General features: G+C 45.7%; 1 protein-coding gene across 1 annotated transcript in view; it reads left to right on the forward strand.

Annotated features, from left to right (window-relative positions):
* The window catches only part of LOC142588992 (uncharacterized), a 172,721-nt gene that overhangs the window by 5,378 nt on the left and 145,735 nt on the right, over positions 1–21,608 (forward strand). Inside the window, exons 2-3 of the mRNA XM_075700786.1 lie at positions 10,357–10,499; positions 10,983–11,006. Coding sequence (XP_075556901.1) covers positions 10,357–10,499; positions 10,983–11,006 — 167 coding nt within the window. The remainder of the gene's footprint in view (positions 1–10,356; positions 10,500–10,982; positions 11,007–21,608) is intronic.

Genomic DNA, 21,608 nt, shown 5'->3' on the forward strand with positions numbered 1-21,608 from the left:
GATGGCCTTAAGGAGGCATCGCCGCAATGGGCTCCGATGGCTGTCCAGCACACACACACTAAGCCGCCAGTTACACCATCCGCCCTCGCAGATGTAACCAGCGCTTCCGCGCCGTCTCAGAAGGGGCCATCTACCTCCGAGCTGGTGACTTGCAGAGTGTTTTACTTCAAGCCGAGGCCATCAGCTCCAACGAATCGCTCGAGAAAACAGTTGGTTTGCTTGCGTTGGCTGTCGAACACTTCAGCAGAGGCAATGGAAATGAGCGGCCGGAGGGTCCCCCAGCGCCTAAATTGCGGCAAGAATCTGGCAATCACTCAAAAAGAAAAGAAAAACCTCGCAGCAGAGGGCCCGAAGAGTGATCTGTAGGTTCAGTTAGTCTCCCTATACTAGGTACACACCGCAAACATCTGCAATATGAATACGCAGATACTACAGTGGAACATCATACATATTTAATCTGAAGATGCTCTGTTGCTAAGAATTTCAACTCTACACAGTTGAACTTTCTCATGCACAGTTAAACTTTTGGTAAAAACTGTGATGACTCTTTTGCCTCGTCTTGAGGTGTAGGTATAGCTGTAATTATGTATGTTGCTTGCCAACAATATTCCCTTCAGACGCCCCTCAAGGCTGCATCTGTGCGAGAAATTTGATTTACAAGCTAGTAATCATTGGCTCCATTTACATACTGCCCTAATATAAGCTGAGGAAAACTGAATTTCACAGACTCATTAAACAGCTCCCTGAAACATACATTACCACCGGCAACATTCCCGCCCATATCAAACACTGGAAAGATTCCCGTAGCGACACGAGAGGCCGAATAATTGAAAGGTTTTAGGCGTATGCTTAATTGATAAGAGCAAACCTTCTAAACGCCTATCATAGCGCATATTGTTTTATACACTGAGCGATTAGCACTACAGTCCTTCTACCTTATTTAGAATGAAGCGTAATAAGGAGATCCTCTTAGAAGTGACCACTTCCCATTGTTCCTATGCTTAAAAAGACAACATAAATGCCCTCCACGTGACCTTGTTACACCCTGAAGCAATTTTTTCTGGCGCTCGTTACTTGATAATATTGGTTGATGTTGTCGTGTGTGTGTGTGAAAACATTTATTGTAATGAGGTCCGGAGGCTCGCCTTCATAAGCCAAGGCGGGCCGCTCCCACATTGGCGCTGTCAGGCCAAGCCTTTCAGCGACATCATGGGCTCTCTGGACGGCCCTTAGTTGGTCCTGAAACAATGGGCTTTGAATCTTTTTCTCCCACTGTGTCCATTCTTCAACGAGGATGGGGAGAGTCGCGGGACACTCCGGCTGCATATGTCTGATTCCAATGATGCCATACAATGGTTGCAGTCCATCTTAATCTCACTCTCTGGATATGCTTAATAATGGTGTATGGTTTGGGATATATACCTGTTTGGGATAAGCGCAGTGAGACTGCCTTAGCCCTGTTCAGTTTTGAATGTGGCAATGGAAATTGCCTGCGTCCTGTTAGTACATGACCGGGGTAGTTGGAGAAGTATGGGAGAGGCCTTTGCCCTGCAGTGGGCATAACCAGGCTGATGATCATGGTGGGGGTGGTGATGATGTTGAGGATAAGTAATATTGTTTGGTAATCTCATTGTATGCTAATAAATGATGTCTAGATTCGCTTGCTTGATGGTGAACGGCTTGGTTGTGACTGTTACGGTTAGCAAGTCCTCGTGCCAAGTCACGAGCAACCTCATTGAGGTTTATCCGAGTCTCGTCCACTACCCCCATATGCGCAGGAAACCATCGGACTTCAGTTCTCATAACCCCAATGTTTTCAAACAGTTTAGCTGCAACACCAGCTACGTAGCCTTTATCAAAACACTTTATAGCGGATTTCGAATCACTGTATATGCAGGCCCACTTATTACTCCTGACGGCTAGAGCAATTGCCACTTGTTACGCCACCATGGTGTCCTTGGTAAAAATAGTGATAGCATCTTGCACCTTCCCTTGATAATTTGAGACAATGGCCGTATATGCTTTTTACCTTTCACCCAGGCTGTATCAACAATAGCTGCCAATTGGTTTTGCTGTTCTATTTCCTGCAAGAGTGCTTCAGCTGTTGCATTTCCCCTTTCGACATGATATTCTGGATGCATGTTTCTGGGGAGAGGGTTGGTTCTAATCTTGTTCCTAACGTCAGTCCTTAATTCTACTTCAGCCTCTATTGGGCTCCTTGATGTATTCAGTTCTGCATCTATTGCCTGTAATATGTTCCTGCCAGCTCGTGATTTTGTCAATCTTTCATGTTGCGCTAGCTGTTGGGCGTCTGCGGTTTCTTCCATTGTGTTGTGCACCCCTAGACTCATGAGTTTGTCAGTTGCAGCGTTACTAGGTATCCCTAGGGCTACTTTAATGAGCTTCCTCAGCATCACCTTAAGTTTGTTTAGTTCTGCCTGCTTCCATTTGAATAATGCAGCCGCATAAGTGAAGTGACAGAGAGCAAAGGCGTGTATTAGCCTCAAAGCGCTGTCTTCTCCTAAGTCTCTGTGTCTATTGGTCACCTTTGTATTGTGTGGTAACCTGTGGTATTGGTAACCTCCTTAGTAACCTAATGACTTCATCTGTTTTATTCGAGATATGTTGTATTGTTCTATAGTTAGCATTCTTTCCGTCTATGTGATACCCAAGAAGCTTGATTTTATCAAGTAGCCTGACTGCGGAACCTTCATGGGTGTATAAGCACACTGTTGGCTCATCTGTCGGGATGCAAGCTCTTGGTTTGCGACCTTTTCTGCGATGTTTATTGACCAAGAGTTCTGAGTTGGCTGCCGAGCATTTCAACCCCATGTCTTCCAGTGTGTTCTCTGCAACATATAATCTTTCCTGTAATCTGGTCTCTGTCTGTCCTGCATTACCCTTGGCACTCCATATGGTTATGTCTGCGGCATATACCACATAATGTATATCTTCAATAGTCTCCAGATTTCTTGCAACCTTGGACATAGATAAATTAAATAGCATGGGTGAGAGCACAGCCCCTTGTGGAGTGCCCCTATTTCCCAAATTCTTAGCTTCTGATTTAAGCTCACCCAGCATGAGTTGTGCAGTTCGATTTCTAAGAAAGTCCTTAATCATGTTAAAAAGTCCCTTACCTAACCCCATCTCCGAGAGGACGCTAAGTATTGCCTTATGATTTATACGATCAAAAGCTTTCTCCACATTCAATCCCAAAAGAGCTTTCGTATGTGCTGGGCTGGCCTCTATAGGTTGGTGTTTGATCAGCAGCATAGCATCCTGAGTTGACAGCCCGGAACGAAAGCCGATCAAGTTTTATGGGAGGATGTCGTTCTGCTCAACGTATTTAGTGAGTCAATTTAGGATGACATGTTCCATAGGTTTGCCTAGACATAACGTTAAGGAAATAGGAGGGAGGTTGTCCAGAGTGAGTTGTTTTCCTGGATTTGGTATGAGGATAGTATTGGCCACCCTCCATTCCTCTCAGTATACACCTTTTCTCCAACATTAATTGAAATGTTCAGTAAGATAAGAAATTGATTCATCATCCAGATTTCTTAATATCTTGATATTTATTCCGTCATGTCCAGCCGCCGATCTACTATTAAGACTGTGAAGAACCGCCCTCAGTTCACTCTCAGTGAAGTCCCCGTCAAGTTCTTCACATATGCCTCCCGTATATTCGGGGCTGTCGTCTTCTTCGTTTGGTTGTTTAAGTGGGAGATATTTGGCTGCGAGACTATCCATGATATCCTTCTGTGTTTTATCTTGGCTTTCCTGATGAACCAACTTAGATATAGCTGTTCGCTTGCTTGTCCTTGTTTCATTCTCGTTAAGCAAGTGCTTCAGGAGGTTCCAGCTACCTCCATGATTGAGTCTACCATCAGCCGAATTACAGATCTCATCCCACTGTTGCTTCACGAGGTTCTTCGAGTGATCATCAGTTTCTCTGTTTAATTGCGCTATTTTTTCTGTAGCTTTCTGTTAGGTATCTGCGTTTTCTATCTCTGCACTATAGACTGTTTGGCCTCAATCAGATGCACCAGCCTGCGGTCCGTCGCCTCAGTAATTTCCTCTGTCCTGATTTCTTAGGTGGCCTCTTTGACGTCCTATCTAAGCTGGATCTGAGCACGTGTGAAGGGGATCCTGCTCGGCATCTAGAGGCCCCACTTTCCTTCTGTTCGCCCTGATTTTTCTGAACTGATCCCAATCAGTGAATTTGAAAATTCTAGTTTCCTGTCTCTGTATGCGTAGGGTTATGTGTATGATATAATGATCGCTCCCGAGATCCATGTTTGAATTTTCGCAATTGGCTCCTCTTAAGCTGTTTACAAAAGTAAGATCTGGTGTGGAGTCCCTGCTTGTGGACATGCCACAACGGGTGGGATACGCCGGATCAGTAATCAAGCATAACCCCAGATCCATGGCAAGACTCCATGTCTCCTCTCCCTTCTTTGTGTTCCAAGTGTATCCCCATGTGTGATAGAGAGCATTAAAGTCCCCTCCAATAATGAGCGGGGAGTTTTTGGCAACCGAAAGCACCTTGTTGAAGAGTGCTCTAAGCCTCTGTCTCATGTCGTTAGGACTGCTGTAAATGTTCAAACAGAATATGCTTTGCCTCTTATCTCTGTTCCTTTTAAGTATTATCTCAACTAGAATACATTCAAACCTGGAATGTCTAAGATGAATATCATGCTCAATCTATGGGCAATTTTGGTCAATGAGGGTCGCCAACCCGCTCCCCGTTTTTTTGTCTCTACGTATAACTTTGTACTTTGTAACTTTGCGTAATTTCGTCCGCTAAGGTTTCCTGCAGCATAATTACTGTTGGCCTGGCCTCAGATGACCTGATCACCTGTCGCAGTGCTGCTTTTTTGTGTTGGCACCCGCGACAATTCCATTGCCATACGTTAAATCCATGATTACTGTCCATTGTTATTAGGTGAGGCTGCCTTTCTATTACACGCTACTTTCCTCTTTGTGATGGTCCCCGACATTCCAGGAATGGACTTTACACTATCCGCCTCCGATGGCAGATACTCATCGTCGTCATCCCATCGCGTCTCAATTTTCCTAAGGCTTTTCTCGGACGTTAGCCTCCATTTCCACAATTTGTCCACTTTAAGGTCGGTCGTTTCCACTGTCTCTCTTATCGCTTTAATTGCATCCTTTATTTCACTGAGGGCTGAGAAGATTGACTCAACCTCGGAACTCACCACCCTCTTTTTAGGGGCAGGAGAGCTGAATTCCCCTGGATCGCTGGTTTTGCTTACAGGTCTACCTATCTCTACTCTAGCAGGGCTCGACTGCTCTTTTTTACGAAGGTGTGCTACCTGCCTGGTCAATTCCTCATTAGCTTTTCTTAAAGAAGTTACTTCTTTAATTATTGCTCTATCCTGGCATCATTGTCATCACCCACAGCAGCCGAGGCGCCACCAGCAACTCTCGCCATACCTTTTACTTTGTCAGCCCAAGTGGTTCCTGGTGTCTTCTTCTCGCCAGGTATTGAGTCCCTTTGCACGAAGTGCACCTGCACTTCCCTTGACTTGGAGCGCCTTCTCTCCCTGGATAGTGAACGATGCCTGGATCTGGTGCGACCCCTGGAGCGTGAGTGCTCCCTATCCTCGGGGCGATGGTTGGGCGCCAGCTGTTGCGCTTCCGACTGCACTCTTGTTCACGACCGAGTCCTGTTGCGCTCTGTTCGACGAAGTCGTACGACGTAAGGGATTTGAAATTCTTGCTTACAAAACTTGTCGCTGGTTGGGTGATCGCCTTCACAAAATTTACACTTAGGTACACACACACATGTTCATCTCCTGGGTTGCGAGTTCCACATCCCCTGCACTGAACAAAGCGAGGTGTTGGACACACACCAGAGCGGTGCCCGACCCTTCCGCAGGTAAAGCAGACATCGAATTGCTTCCTGTAGAGGTAGCATCTCACTAGTGTGGATCCGTACCTGACAAAATTGGGCACATTGAGTCCATCGAAAAGTACAATGACCCATTCCGACGTCTTGATGCGCTTCGCAGCCAGCGCAAGCGGGTTCAAGTCATGCACGATGTTCCTTGTTTTCATAGCTTGCGAGTCTCTGATGTCCACTCTTCGGATGACGCCTTTGCATGTGGCATGTGGTGCCGCTTCGCATACATTTGCCTCGTATTCCGCTTCCATAATCTTGAATAACTTGATTCTAACGTACTTCGCAGCATGTTCGGGCTTAGGTGTATTGACTACGATTATATTTTGACTGAAGTTCGGGCAGACAACATCTTCACGGGCCTCCTCTTCCGTTAGGCCGGACGCCTCGATGACTGTGGAAACAATCGTGGTGGTGCTCACCTTGATCAAATTGAGCCCTCTTCGAGGTCGTATAATGATCTTTCTGTGCTCCTCGGGCAGTTGAGGCATACTCGAAGCTTTTATAATCCGATGCTTGACCATTCCACCGACGGCGGTTCCCTTGACTCCATGCTCTCGCTGATTTCGTTGCAATGTGCTCTCCTCGTCCACAGCCTTTGTGATAGCTCGTGATTTGAGGCCAGCCACTATTTGCCAGCCGTAATCGTCCTGATCATTGTTTCCTTCATTCCCAGCAAAATCTTCATCTTCCATGCTTGTATCCACCATGGCTGCGGTCAGGTGGGCTTACTAGGCCCAACAAAGGCCCTACTCGACATTAAGGAGAAGAAAACGTTCCTAAAGTTGTGAAGAAACAAGCCCCACCTCGAATCTTTGTGTCAGTAGATTCGCCATCGCTTCGCGGATCCAGTGGTATGCTTATTTTCGTTGCACTCTCAAAATTGGCGACCGGAGCTTGGAAAAAGAAACGGAGCCTATGCTTCCACGTCTGCACTGCTTTAGAATATTTTGTTATAATGTCTTCATGCGTTTCAGATTCTGGTGTAGGCTGTTTTTCGCTAATTACGACTCTTTCTCCAATCTTGCCGCGACATCATAAGCTCTGTCGAGAGCAACTTGCAGATAGTTTCTTTCTGTTAGCCTTGTTTTCGGGACATTGGGTGGTCGACATAATCGGGGTCTTCGCTGCTTATTGTCTCATTCGTTTCCCCTTTCCTATAATAATTTCTTGCTTGCAGTGTCGCGGGAGATGGCTGTTGTAATCTAAATGTTGCTGGATATCCGTAGACTTCCGGTAAAGTGGCGTTCTAAGTTTTCTGTTTTCTATGTGGACTGTCGTGAAGTGTCGCGTTAACAATGGAGAGACAATTGGAATTAGCGAAGAAACAGCTTACTCCAGAATCTAACAGACCGCGGGTAACATCGTTCTCTCCTAATTACACCACGTTGGCGCTCCAGATGAAAAACGTGCAGGCCAGTTCAAAATTACGTTAAAATTAAAAGCACCGCGAGTGTACACACACGAAGGCGATAGAGTTGTACACACGAAGTCAAATGTAGCGCCACTTCTACAAGTTCGGATGTTATTTATATTCTTGAATGTTTCTGCTGTAAGATACAATATATCGGTAAAAGAGGACAATCACTGAACGTCAGAATAAATGGACATCGTGCGGACAAAGCTAAAAAGTTTCCCAAAGCCGTTGTCGAGCATTTAAGCTAACCAGGTCATAACGTTGATAAACTTCAACTTAAGATTCTTACAGTCAAATTTCCGTTCTGAACGAGAAAGAAAATACAGAGAATCATACCTTATACTTAAGTTCAAGATATTGCAACCAATAGGCATAAATGTTTCAAAGGGAGCTTTACAATCTCTTTGCTATGCTAAATTTCAAGCTACAGGCAACAACACTTAGTTTTGATTCCTTGCGTTTGTTTTTTCTTCTTGTTTCCGTTTTTTCCTGTTATTTATTTATTTATTGCATTTACGTATTTTATGTAGATATGTCAATGAGGGCGAGTGAAGCGACGCTGTCCACATATGCATCAATAACATCAGTCGGAGAATGGAGATGCCTTGGTCTGTTCGTTGGTGACGCAGGTCTTGCCTCTGGAACTGCCACGATTAATTTTCCAATCCCGGCGCAGAAGGACGACGACGCATCGGCGACAGCGAGCGGCGTCGAGGCGATGGCGAACGGTGGTCAACAAGAGGGTGGTGGTACGAGTAGGAAGACATCTGGCCAGGGTTCTGAGAGGCAGAGGATGACGGGTATGGGAAAAAATATGGTTTGGTGTCGAAGCTACGGCGGTAGGCTGTTGCGCGGCGACGACAAGATTATGGGATCCTGCAACGTGGCCAGATAGACTACACGCAAACCATATTCGCCAGTTGACAGGAGTGCGCCGCTGTCCACTGCTGTGTGGGCACCGCAGCTGAACGAAGTGAGGAGCTGAACGCAGTAGCACGACTGATGGGGATGGCACTAAGGTCGGAGATGGTGGCCGCCCGAGAGCGTCGGCATAGCTGTGAGGTGCAGTCACCTCGGGCAAAGCAACGGCACTCGGACCGGCGGAGTCTCGCGGGCAGAACGAAGAGCTCCGCACACTTGCTCGTGGATGACCTGGCGAAGATTGGCCGGCAAAGGCGAAGGTGGTGGCGTGGCTGAGGGCAGCAGCGAAAGCTGACGAGCGACCTCAGCACGGACGAACTCTTTTATCTGGCAAAGCAGGGAGTCGATCACAGGAGCCGCGGTCATGCTCGCGAGGGTTTAGTTTGACGCAGGGGGCGCCGCGTGGGAAGCAGCTGTCCGCAGAGCTCGTGGAAACTCTGGCAAAGCTTAATGACCTGACAAAAAGTGTCTGGGTTTTTGAACAGCAGCATATGAAAGGCATCGTCGGAAATGCCCTTCATGATTTGATGTACCTTGTCCGCCTCCGCCATCGTCGGGTTGACAAGCCGGCAGATGTCGACGATGTCTTCTGTGTAGCTGCTGAACGTTTCACCGGTTTGCTGGGATAGGCTTCGGAGTCGTTGTTCAGGGCGAAGTTTGCGCTGCCGGCTGCCGAAATCGTCAGCGATGCTGGTTTTGAAGCTAGCCCACGTGCTGAGATCGGCTTCGTGATTTTTGGACCACAGCTTGGTGACGCCCGATAAATAGAAGTTTGCGTTGCCGAGCTTGAGGGGTTCGTTCCATTTGTTGGTGTCGCTTGTGCGTTCATAGAATTCCAGCCACTATTCAACGTCTTTTCCAATGGTGCAGCTAAAGAAATCAGGGTCCCGCTGTCGCTGGGCACCGGTACATACGATGGCTGGAGTAAACGGTGGGGATGTTGGGCTGGGGTCGTCAGGCATGACGGATGGCAAAGTTCGGGTGCGTAATTCCAGGTTGGGGGAAAACCGCAGCACCTCGACCAGAATATAATATGAATACAGTACAAGAGAGCAGAAGGCAGCGTGTCTCAACCAGAGAAGCTCAGGCAATCTCGAGCTTGCGCCTTCCGGACGAATGGCGATGTGGCTGCAGCGCTGGGCATTCCTCTTCGCTACATTTTTTTTCATTTTATAATGAGCCCCAGTTTCTGCCACTCCTTCTATCATCTCTTTCAGAGACACGATAGCCCCCGACCGGGAGCGAAACAGGTAACAGAGAGCTGCTGTGCACGCCGTTGACACGCCGGCTGACACACAGGCGTTGACACGTGATTGGCAGAAGGCCGTGTCCCTGACCTTCTGCACAGCACTCTTTTATTCTCAATTCGACACCCTCGCCGCTAGCACACCTTCGCGCGATGCCACACCCGCCAGTTTACGCCCTCTCCCCTGTAGAGGAACCCACCTATTATACTGTGGCGAGGAATGCATTTGTCGCCTTCTAGGAGACAAATCCGCTTGTCGAAACGTGGGCTTCTCCTTTCACTGTGTTCTCGTTTTGCTCATCGTCCTGAATTTCCATCTCCTGCCTTCCGCCGCGTTTTCCCGTCAATGTTTTTCAAGTTCAAGCAGTGATTTTATTCTCACTCGAGGGCGTAGAATCATGCTTCATTGTCCATTATATACGATTTGAATATGAAGGAAGAGCCAACTTTCTGTGGCTACGAGCACAGAAATAGCATGCCTAGACAAAGCCGGGCAAGTATCTCCAGCTTCGCACCAATTTCCCCCAATTCATATTTTATTTTCATGCGCCAATTGAGTAGGAAACGTGAAGTACACCCTCATCTTACCGAATATGAGCGACTGCTGCAAGTTTAACACTTACATGAAGCTTCCAATGAAACGTAACCAAAAAGATGAGCGCCAAGAAAACAAACGATTTGCGAAAAGCTAACTGAAGAGTCGATATTATACTGGAAGTGACTGAATTACGTTACCGTAACTCTAGGAACTCACCACCCCATTTTATACGTTTGAGCTGCCATATAATACTTATAGAATGGGCCAATAAATTTATACAAATATATTAATGAATCTTTTCCTTTCTTCTGCAGGTCCTTAATTATAATGGTACTGTTCACTTGTATCGCGCATCTTACGGCTGGAATCCAGATAACACCAAGTGCATGAAGTCAAACTTTATGGAAAAACAAGATAAACTGGTGCACCGTACTATAGAGTACTATGGGATTCCTGTGTGAGTCTCAACGCAAGCTTTTCTTTACATTGCAAATGTTACTCCTTTATTATTGGATAGGTTTATATGATTGTTTCTTCAACTGCCAGAACAAAACCTGGCACCGTTACGTGAACAGCAGCAAAAACATAGTCGTTCTCATTGCTTCCAAGGAACGGAACGATTGACAGTTAGAAAAATGTTCCGAGCCATTATTATCTATTACTCAAATAACCATTCGAATAAATTTTAGGTGCAGCAGTACTCATAATTTTATTACCGTACTTAAGCAGAATAAGATGCCAGTACGATACGTTAATCTATTTTCAAGCACTAGGTAGTTGTATCATGTGGCACAATAACAAAGCTTTATAAAGTGCAGACCTATGTCCACATGCAATTAGATGTTTGCCAATCATGTTCTCCAGGTTAGAGAACAAAATTACAATAATACAATAGAAAAAGAGATCCCTAATTCAAGAATTTTACGGTTGTCTTTTCCAGTAGGAACACTGCGTTTGGATATCAGTGAGTACTTCACATTTACCATCATCATGAATGTTTCTTTCCACGATTTAGGGGACCGCTAAAGGTCCTTAGACGCGCGTACAATCTGCATGAGAAAAAAACCAAGAAAAATTTATATATGAAAGTTAACATATTGTCACGTTGTAGTGACGGTGACTAACGATGTAGTGCATAAACGTATATCAGTTACAAGTTTACCTTTTTATTTAGGGAACTCGTGCCCAGCAAAGCACCTAACACTCGAACACAGCGATAGCGGTGAGCAAAGTAGGCGATCGTCGAAAATCTAATAAACGTGTCAAGCACGTCGGCTTTTATGCTTGACTCGTAGAAGGCTCCAGTGTAATCGCTGGTGCTAGCGTGGCTTCCATGAAGTACTACATGATTCACGTCGCGTATTTATCAGATTACGAACAGCTTCATAGATACAACGGATAACATTCGAGAAACTTTCGATAAATGCAGGCGCGTTCTGCGCTGAGCGATAACGTTTAATATTTCTTAGCTACCATAGATAAAGAGGTATACGTAGTAGCATTCTTTCGCGTCTTCTTTTCACTTCTTGTCACTTCCGTATTCCGGGCGGCAAGGGCTGCCTTAGTATATTTACGCAACCTTGAGTATTTTATGTTAGATTCCCGTGGCGATACATGGCTGGCGTCTGCGGGTATTCTCCCGAGCTCGTAGCGCCCCCTTGTTGTACTTGGCAGTGGGTTGCTATAAGCCCCACCGAATTTTCGAACTTTGTATGGCAAATGTTCTTCCCCCTCCCCCTGTGTCATCCCTCCCTGAAGAGGGGGCGCACCAATGAACCGTTGAACCTATTTATGCGGCTGAAAGTCTTTTCCCAAATACCACGTTGTTTACAGTGAGCGCGAAATTAAGACCGTTCGAATAACCTCAGCATTTCATATAGCCCAATATCTCACTAAAAGAATAGGCCCAGGTTAAAAAGCAACGAATGGTTGCAACGGCGGTGTAGAGGTAGAGGCATCCGCCTCGCATGCAAGAGGACCATAGTTCGAATCCCGGTGCCGCGCAATTTTCAACCGCATTAGAAAAAATCCGCATGTTGATAAGATTGCATAAACAGGCCTGAATCCGGTTTCCAAAACCGGTACTGCACTACCTCACCAGAGCAGGGCTGACCACCCAGGAGGAGTACTTGTTCACATACTCCTAATGAATACAACAATCAAACCTCGGCCCTCAGTCCCCAGCAGCTGCGAAGCAACTAACCGAGGCGGTGGTCAGACCTGTGACGCAGCAGAGGGTCATCCTCATCCGCAGAGGACAATCTTATGGGCATAAATAAGGAGTGTACCATAGAAGTCGGTGGTAACTTCGTTAGACAGGATACCAGCAAGCTATCACATGAGACAAAAGAGCTGATTAGGAATCGCCAATGTATGCAAGCCTATAACCCCTACAGCTAGAATAGAACTGGTAGAGCACTCCAAATTATACGACAAGAGTAAGACAGCTCACATAATTAAGCATAATATGGATAGTATTGAATACGCTCTCAGGAACCGAGGAAGCCTAAAAGCAGTCAAGAAGAAACTGGGAACAGACAAGAATCAGACGTATGCGTTGAGAGACGCCGGGAATATCATTACTAATATGGATGAGATAAGTCACGTGGCTGAGGAGTTCTTCGAGATTTATGCACTACCAGTGGCACCCGCGAAGTTAATGGAAGAGGGTATAGTCTAGTGGAATTTTAAATCCCACACTTAACGCCAGGAGAAGTAAAGAAAGCCTTGGGAGCTATGCAAACGGGGAAGACAGCTGGGGAGGATCAGGGAGCAGCAGATTTGTTGAAGGATGGTCACCCTGTATCCGCAATGCCTCATGACCTCCAGCGCACCGGAATCTTTGATGAACGCTAATATATACGTAATATATACGTAATACGAAACGGGACGCCAAAGACTTGAAACATTATAGACCGATTAGGTTACTGTCCATTACCGACAAAGTATTTACTAAGATAATAGCAAATAGAATCAGGAACACCTTAGACTTCCGTCAACGAAAGGACCAGGCAGGATTTCGTAAAGGCTCCTCAACAACAGACCATATTAACACTATCAGTGAGGTGATAGAGAAATGTGCGGAATATAACCAACCCTAATGTAAGCTTTCATTCATTACGAGAAAGTGCTCGGTTCAGTCGAAAGCTCAGCAGTCATGGAGGCATTTTGGAATCAGTGTGTAGACGAGCCGTATGTAAAAATACTGAAAGATATTTGTAGCGGCTCCACAGCCACCGTCGTCCTCCATAAAGAAAGCAACAAAATCCCAATAAAGAAAGGCGTCAGGCAGGGAGATACGATCTCTCCAATACTATTCACTTCGTGTTTACAGGAGGTATTCAGAGACATGGATTGGAAAGAATTCGAGATAAGAGCTAATGGAGAATACCTTAGTAATTCGCTTATGATATTGTCTTATTATATGATATTGTCTGATATTATTATGATATTGTCTGCACGTTATCTAGTGCAGGGACAACATGGCGACAATTAGCACATAACCGGGTAGTTGGAGAAGTATGGGAGAGACCTTTGCCCTGCAATGGGAGTAACCAGTGATAAAGTAACGAAGATGAGAAGTGACGATATTCTTCTCGAAATTCGCGACAAGCCACAATACGACCAAGCGCTCGAGACTTGTGGCATTTGGAACATTGCCGTTTCAGTAGGCCCACACTCATCGATGAACACAGTGTTCTAAGTCATCTCAGAGGATGACCTTCTTGAACTTAGCGAAAGTGAATTACTATAAAGAATTACCAGCATTCTTTGTGAATCAACAGAAACCGGTTACATTAAGCTTCGGGTTAGACCGTACAAACAAAACCCGCGTCGATGCTTCAAGTCACAGCAAGGGTAGCAAACCCATGCTGAGTCTGCCCATGCAAACCCATGCTTCAAGTCTTAGCTCCCGGCATGGGTTGCAAACCTGTAGAGGGTGTGCGACTTGTGCTAAGTGCAGCTTTTTTGAACACTCTTAGGTTTATACTTCAGCAACGCACTGTGCCAAGGAGACTACGCTGCTTACTCGTTATCCTGCCTCTCGTGGAAAAAAGCAAAGAAACATATAATTGAACTCAAGATGAAACTAAATCTGTCTTCCCCGGAGGGACGTAACGATTTCTATTCAAACAATCAGTCCAGTCCATCCTGCACCGATTTGGCGCACCGGGGGCAGCAGAAGATCATTAGGCGGCCGGCCAAAGCACACGGAGCCTGACGGAAGTCACGCTATCAGCCCTCCTGACTCGAACAGTCAATGCTGTTCCGTACCCTGCAAAGGAAGGCCAGCTGACCCACAGGCCTGCCAGACCCGCGGCCGCTGCCCGTGCAGATCGGCCAAAAACTCACACGAAGATTCTCCCTGCGTGGGCAGTATCCGCCACCTCACACGAGGTGACGGATACGAGCAGAAGTCTGGTTTTTAAGATGCCCATGCAATGACGCCGCTCCCACGAGCGCGCAGGGCGACGAAAAATCACGTATCACGGGGCCGGTAAAGGTCTCTTGAGCTAATTTAATCTAACCTCTTAGGCACACAGCACACAATTGGTATAATACGGATAGACAGATATTACAGTGGAATGTCAGGGGCTTACTTCACAGCCTATATGACATTAAGCAACTCTTACATCAGTACACTACTGGGGTGCTGTGTGTCCAAGAAACACATTTTAACCTTCCCAAAAGAACATTCTCCGGCTATATGCCATTTATTGAAAAGACCGCAACGAGGTCCTTGCCTTCTCAGGTAGTGTGGCAATAGCAGAAGATAAAGGTGTTGCTTCCCGGTAAGAAAACTTCAAAACGCCCCTAGAGGCAGTTGTGGTCCGTGCCGTGCCCTTTAATAAGTTGGTCACAATTACCTCTCTATACATCCCCCCATACTAGCATCTTTCATAAACGGAATTTCACAGCTATTTCTATCAACTGCCCGAACCTTATATTGTCGTTGGAGATATTAATGCACACAAAATCCTTTGGGGAGGTTGTCATTGTGATGCCAGAGAACACTTAGCAGAAAACTTCCTCTTCACTGCAGATGATTGCTTGCTAAATGGGAAAGATCCCACATTCTACAGTGGCGGAAACGAAACATTCTGATCTATTGATTTGAGCATCGCGTCAAGTACACTCTTGCCGCATCTGGAGTTCAATTTACTTAAGAATTTGTACAGAAGTGACCCTTTCCGCATTGTCATAAAACTAACAAAAAGTTATGAGTGCTCTCCGCATGCCTTCCGGTGGAAAGTTGATTGTGCCGACTGGACACGATAGAAGGAACTGACGCATTTGACCTGAAATGACACCTCTACACTTTATATAGGTGATGCGGCGGCATAATTCACAGCGTTTATAGTTGACGCGGCGTCAATATGTATCCCAGTAACAAATAGATTAGCCTGTAAGCGATGTGTTCCTCGGGGGAACGGCGAGTTCAAGGAAGCGCGTAGAAACCAAAATATTTGCTTAGAGCTACAGAGAACCTGATGATCATCAAGAAAATAAAGTCTGAGGGTAGAAGAACGCGGCGCTGTGCCAAAGGGGAAAAATGGCAAACGTACATTTCCAGCATTAACTTTGATACGGACGAAAGAAAAGCCTGGAAAAGAGTGAACAAAATCAAAGGTCGGCAAACTCATCCTCTACAAATAGCACACACACAGGGAAATACTCTTGAGTATCAAGCTGATCCTCTAGGAGCACATTTTGAGTACATTTCTAGCTCATTTAATACTCAGATACATTCCTGAGGTACCAGCAACAAGCCGAGCGACTGCCTCTGGATCGGAAAGGCAAAACAAATGAATCCTACAACCGTACTTATAACATTTTTAGGCTGCAATAGATTGTTCTAATAAATTGACCCCTGGAAACGATCAAATTGTTTACGCGATGGTTAAGCACCTTCACCCCGAAGCACACAAAACACTCCTATTTTTAACGCCATATTATCTGCCAGCTACATTCCATCCGTCTGGAAGCAAGCAGTCCTAATTCCTAATGGGAAAGAAGGCAAGGAGCCGTCTTTGGCGAGCAGCAATGGGCCTATAGCTCTAACAAGTTGCCTATGGAAGCTTTTTGAGGAAATTACTAACGGCGCCTGATCAACTTTCTTGAAAGCAACAAGACACTAGATCCTTTGCAGCGCTGCTTCAGCGAAAATACACCCACAAGAAGTCATCTTGTCCGCATCGAGACAAATATCCGTGATGCCTTTGAGCAGAAGAAGTTTTCGTTTCGGTATTTTTAGACATGGAGAAGGAATATGATACTACTTGCCATTTCGGAATCCTTTGTGATCTAGCTGGAATGAGAGTCCGCGGCAGCTTGATAAGCATGATTCAACGTTATCTCTGGAACCGCACAATTAGCGTTCGGATCGGTAACGTCCTGTCTCGTCTATTTACTCAAATGACTTGTGTGACAAAGAGTGGGGTGCTGAGATGCACTCTATTTGTTGTAAAAATGAACTCGCTCTATACTATGATAATATGTAAAATGTTCAAATCTGTATAATTGGATCAAATCCAAATAGGTTACAAATCATGTAATCTTAGTATCTATGAGCAACGGGTGCAGCTGTGTAAGTGGGCAGATGAGAACTGTTTTAAACTAAACCCTCAATAAAGTACGTGCATTCTCTTAACGAAGACGGGTATTATACCGGGGCCCGCTATTCTTCTTAACGGAGAACGGCTATCTATGAGCCATGGAACTAAATTTATAGACCTCAGTTTAGATTTTGAACTTGTATCACACACTTGAAATATTTGAAAACGAAGTGGTTGAAGACAATCTACTGAAGCTCTTGTCCCGCACATCTTGGAGAAGTGACGGAAGATTCCTCTTGAGCTTGTACAAAATGCTCAAACGCTGACGCCTTGACTACGGAGCCATTGCCTGTAACTCTGCCACGCCTAGTGCGTTGAAGATGCCTGATTCCGTCCACCATTTCGGTGTCCCTCTTGCAACTGGTGCGTTCAGGACTTGACCCGTAGAAAGCCTGTACCCTGAATCCAGCGAATGGTTTCTGCATCTGTGAAGGACATATTTAAGTTTATTTTACGCCCCGAAAGTGAAACGAGACTTTTATCAGCCATGCCATTCAGTTATTCGCGACCTGTTCACGGCTAGGCTGTTCCGTAACCACCCAGAAAATAGACCACCCCTGTCCTTCCGGTGGGAAGCCCTGTGTAAAGAAATGGGCGCCTCACATTTAGAAGATGTTCTAAGGGCTCCTACGCGGCTTCCACTGCCTTGGCAGTGGAAGAGTGTCGAGTGCGGCGTCTTTTTTACAGAAATATCAAAACAGGCACGTGACGCACACATATATTCTCATTTTCTTCAACTGCAGGAGATACATTTTTGTGCTTATTCAGACAGATGCTTCGAAGTCTGCTTCTGGTGTTTCTAACGTAGCACGAAGACAATCGTTTTATTATCCAGTACATTAAATTAACATACAAGTATTTTTACAGCGGAAGCATAAACAATACTTTCTGCAGTCAAGCACATCGAGCAAACGAATCTAACTAGGGCTATCGTGCTCACACACTTACATTAAGTTAACAAACAAGTATTTTTACTTTATTTTTACTAATTAACATACAAGTATTTTTATTTTTAAGCATTCAGCATAGTACAAGCTCAAATGAATGTACGAAAACTTAAAACACTGTCTTGAAGGAACTATATAAATTGCTATGCTCAGCTTTCCGTGCTAAACAATTCATCATCCTATGCTGGGTACCTGGCCACTTTGGCATAAAAGGCAATAAAGCTGCTGACGAGAAAGCTACCTCAGAGCCTTTAGTGACACCAACAAAAAGATACCCATTTCAGCCACAGATCTTATACCATACTCACGTCAAGGTGAAAATGTACTGGCAGAAACAGTATAATACCAGATATCCAAGAACTACACTTGATCAAACCCAGAGTAGTGCACTGGATATTGGAGAAAACATCATGATGCAATGAAGTGCTCCTTTGTCGGTTAATAGAAAATACTTACAGCATTCAATCTTGCCTCTTGAACTCGGGCGGGGGGGGGGGGGGGGGGGGGGGGTCTCCTACGACTTGTAGGTATTGCGGCAAAAATCTGTCAGTAATGCCTGTTGTTAGTTAATGTCCTGCAATAGAATCCGATATGGGAACGTATTTTCCTTCTGCATATCGGGCAAATATACGTCTTCACCAGGCATTATTTTAGCAATGAACTGCTTTTTACCCTGAAATTATTGTTAGAGTTTTTAGGTGAAATAAACACTCTGAAACTGATTTGGCCAGGCAATTTTTTGCACACGACTAACAGCGCTTGTATTCAAGGACTATCTTGAAGCTTTGGTGTTTCTGTTATGTTTTGTTGCTTCATGTTTTTCGAAACCTGATTCCAATAGCCCACATCACTAACTAATCAGTATCGTTGTTTTAGTACCTATATGTTTTACGTTATTTACAGCGAGTTTCTTGGGTCCGTTTACAGCCATGTCACATCTACCATGAGGAGTTCATTGTCCTTGCGATCCGCAGTACATTGTTAACATAACAATGTGTCATGGCCCTCTTTGGCCATAAGTGGCCGTTGCGCCATAAAATACCAAACATCATCTTTTCAGCGAACGTCTTTCACACAAATGTATAAGCGCGCTGCGCCACCAATGCACTGGGCATGTGGAGCTCTTCAAGGAAGCTCTCGCGAACTTGGGTCTGTCAATATGCGCCACTCGTGCGGGAAGTGAGGGAACAATTAGCGTTCGCATGTACCAGCGCGCCACGCTTCTCGTCTCAGAGACTAGGCGTTGAGTACTTGGCGGTGGCACTGGTTGGTGAAGCGTGGCAAGAACGAAGCGCGAGAGGGCAGCCTAGTTGCCGCATTCTCGGTTACCGGTTGAGGTACCCGCTTGACGCGTTCGCTCGAACATTCGTGCCACGCTTTTCGGATGCGGTGCGTAGGTTCCACCGCAGCGGGGATATATTGCACCGAGTATCCTTAGGGAAGCCCTGGAAGAGGAGTGCCGCAGCTGTGCAAGCCCTACACATAACTCGTTTCGACTGTGCCCATAAGCTGTGTCGCTATTTTGATTCAATGATAAGTGCATTACCGTCGACAGACATCTTTAGATGGGTTCTGCTAACTTTTTTCAGCGATTCCTTAATCAACAATAACTACACGGCAGGGATTTGAACAATTTGTAATGGGAGATACAGCAACGATTACAAGTGGGCCATTCTGTTAGCGTTGCAGTAAAATCTTCGTTCCAGTGCTGGCTACATGGTTTCAATACTAGCTGAGTAATTGTTTTCTTTCGTTTCTTTTTTTGTCTGTGTGCGTTGCGCTCACGTAGCGAAAACTAGGTGATGGGAAGCATTGTGTCTTCACGCCTGCCGCAGTGCTACACTTCGGATCCATCGGATCAAGCGTTTAAGTACCTTTACTGCTCTTGTTTTATACTCCGCTAACACGGGCAAATTGATTGCACATAGAGGAAATGCATTTCCACGCGCCGAGTGTCATTCTGTCGGCGCGCATTCCCCCGAGAAAAAAAAGTGTTCTTGCAGATAGTTGGCAATGGTAATTGGAAGTAAGACGGCAAAAGGTATATTTCTAGAGAGCCCGACAGCGATAGTAGTCTTCCTGCTATACTGTTTTTTTTTTTTGTTGGGGGCGAGTGTGGCACATATAGTTACCTTCTAATCTTAACAAACTTCAAAGAAAAGATAAAGTTATAATAAACTGCTCCTGACTTTGATTTCCATAATAATTTGCCTATTTTTACTCGAACGACGAGGCACAAGCGCTTGTGTCCAGTGTTGTTTCTTTGTGGTTGCGTGTGTTCGCGCTGTTATAATTTTCAAGACGAACTAGTTAAGCGAACATTGTTTAACTGCGCGAACAAGCGGACCACAAAGACAGCATGGGACATGGACGGGCGCAGGTCCATGTACCATGCTGTCCTTGTGGTCCGTTTGTTCGCGCAGTTAAACAACGTTCGCTAATATCTACCAACTCGCCCAACAGCAAATTCTTCTAAACTACATACGAACTAGTTAATTTTGAAAGGAAGAGTGGTTCAGTTGTAAGCAACAGTTAGTAGGGTGTGCGTAATGGTAGGGGTGCGTCTAATGTCAAGCATTACGTGGGCATCCGAACATAGCTCATAGACGCCGTCAGGAGAAGGCGGAAATGAGATCACAGTAACGTACTTTGTGTCTTGCGGTGCCGCGCACCTGTCATAGGGGGAACATAAGCGGGGTGGTGTCTCTTGTGGAATATCGCAACTCTGGGGCAGTTGCAGCTGAATCACACCGGACGCGAAGTCAAAGAGGGCGGAATGAGATGATGAGAGGTCTGATCCCAGTATAATGCTGTGACGGTACTGTTCCAAAACTGCAAACAAAAGAGTACTAAGGCGTTCTGGCAAGCTGACCCCAACAGTTCACAATTCAAGCGCAGTTGGCATCCCTTCTTCGGCGACGCTGACTGTTCGTAATGCGGTATGTGTGAGGACTTTGTTCAGGTGGCGGCGAAACTGGGCACTCATCACCGGTAGTTCGGCACCAGTGCCGATCAATGTCGCAATGTTTATGTCATCGACTATAACGCTAATCTAGTTTTGTCTGGTTGGTAAAGTAAGGAGAGATTTTTGTATGTCTGATCGTCAGTGCAGCATCACCTCTGGGAGCTGGAGCGTCGGAGGTTCATTGGTAATGACGTCGGACGAGTTCGCGGTTAACAAGACACGTGACGCGGCGCATGATATGTGCCGCAAAGCTTGATATGCTTCCGTTGAAGTTTGCGCACGAGTCGCTAGGTCTTTCTGAGCGGCGTTCTTCCGCCCGAATTAACGGCCGAACAAATCTTCCAGCTTCTGTATACAAGTTTCCCCCTCCGTTAGCGCATCTTCCTTGATGTCAAACTACATCCTCGCTGTGCCCTGTAAGTAGAACATCTGGTTGACCAACATTACATTTGCATCCGATCAGCTGTGGGTACTCACACGATCATAAATGGCAATCCAATCTCTCACGTCGGCGTTTTCTGTGCCGCAGAAGATCCCTTGATCCGATGGATACTCAACGTAAATAGTTGGGTTTGTCACCGCTGGCGCTGGCCGCGTCTCCTTTCTCATGATATTAATGCCGAGACGACGACCACTGCGGAGCTCCATGGTCTCTTGGGGCTACCCAGCACCGCTATCCAAACGCCACGGAGCAGAAATACTGAACCGCAGACGCAATAACAAATATATACGAGTTGCAGCGACATTACACACATAATATGGCTGCCCGCATCAGCCGCACTCTTGTCGAGAAATCATCGTCTTTGTTCGTAGTCACACTAAGCGCGCGGCTCCATAACAATTTAAATACTGCTGCCGATCAACTATACACGGCACAACGCATTATAATTGTCAACTTATATAGAAGCATTGCAACGCATACTGCTGTATATTATCTCCAACTCTATGAACGCGAAATAGCAACAGTTCACCCGTGAAAAATTTTCTACTTGGAATAATTGATATAAAGAAATGATATACACTACTTCAGAGCAAAG

This window comes from Dermacentor variabilis, chromosome 7, assembly GCF_050947875.1.
Source record: "Dermacentor variabilis isolate Ectoservices chromosome 7, ASM5094787v1, whole genome shotgun sequence".
Lineage (NCBI taxonomy): Eukaryota > Metazoa > Arthropoda > Arachnida > Ixodida > Ixodidae > Dermacentor > Dermacentor variabilis.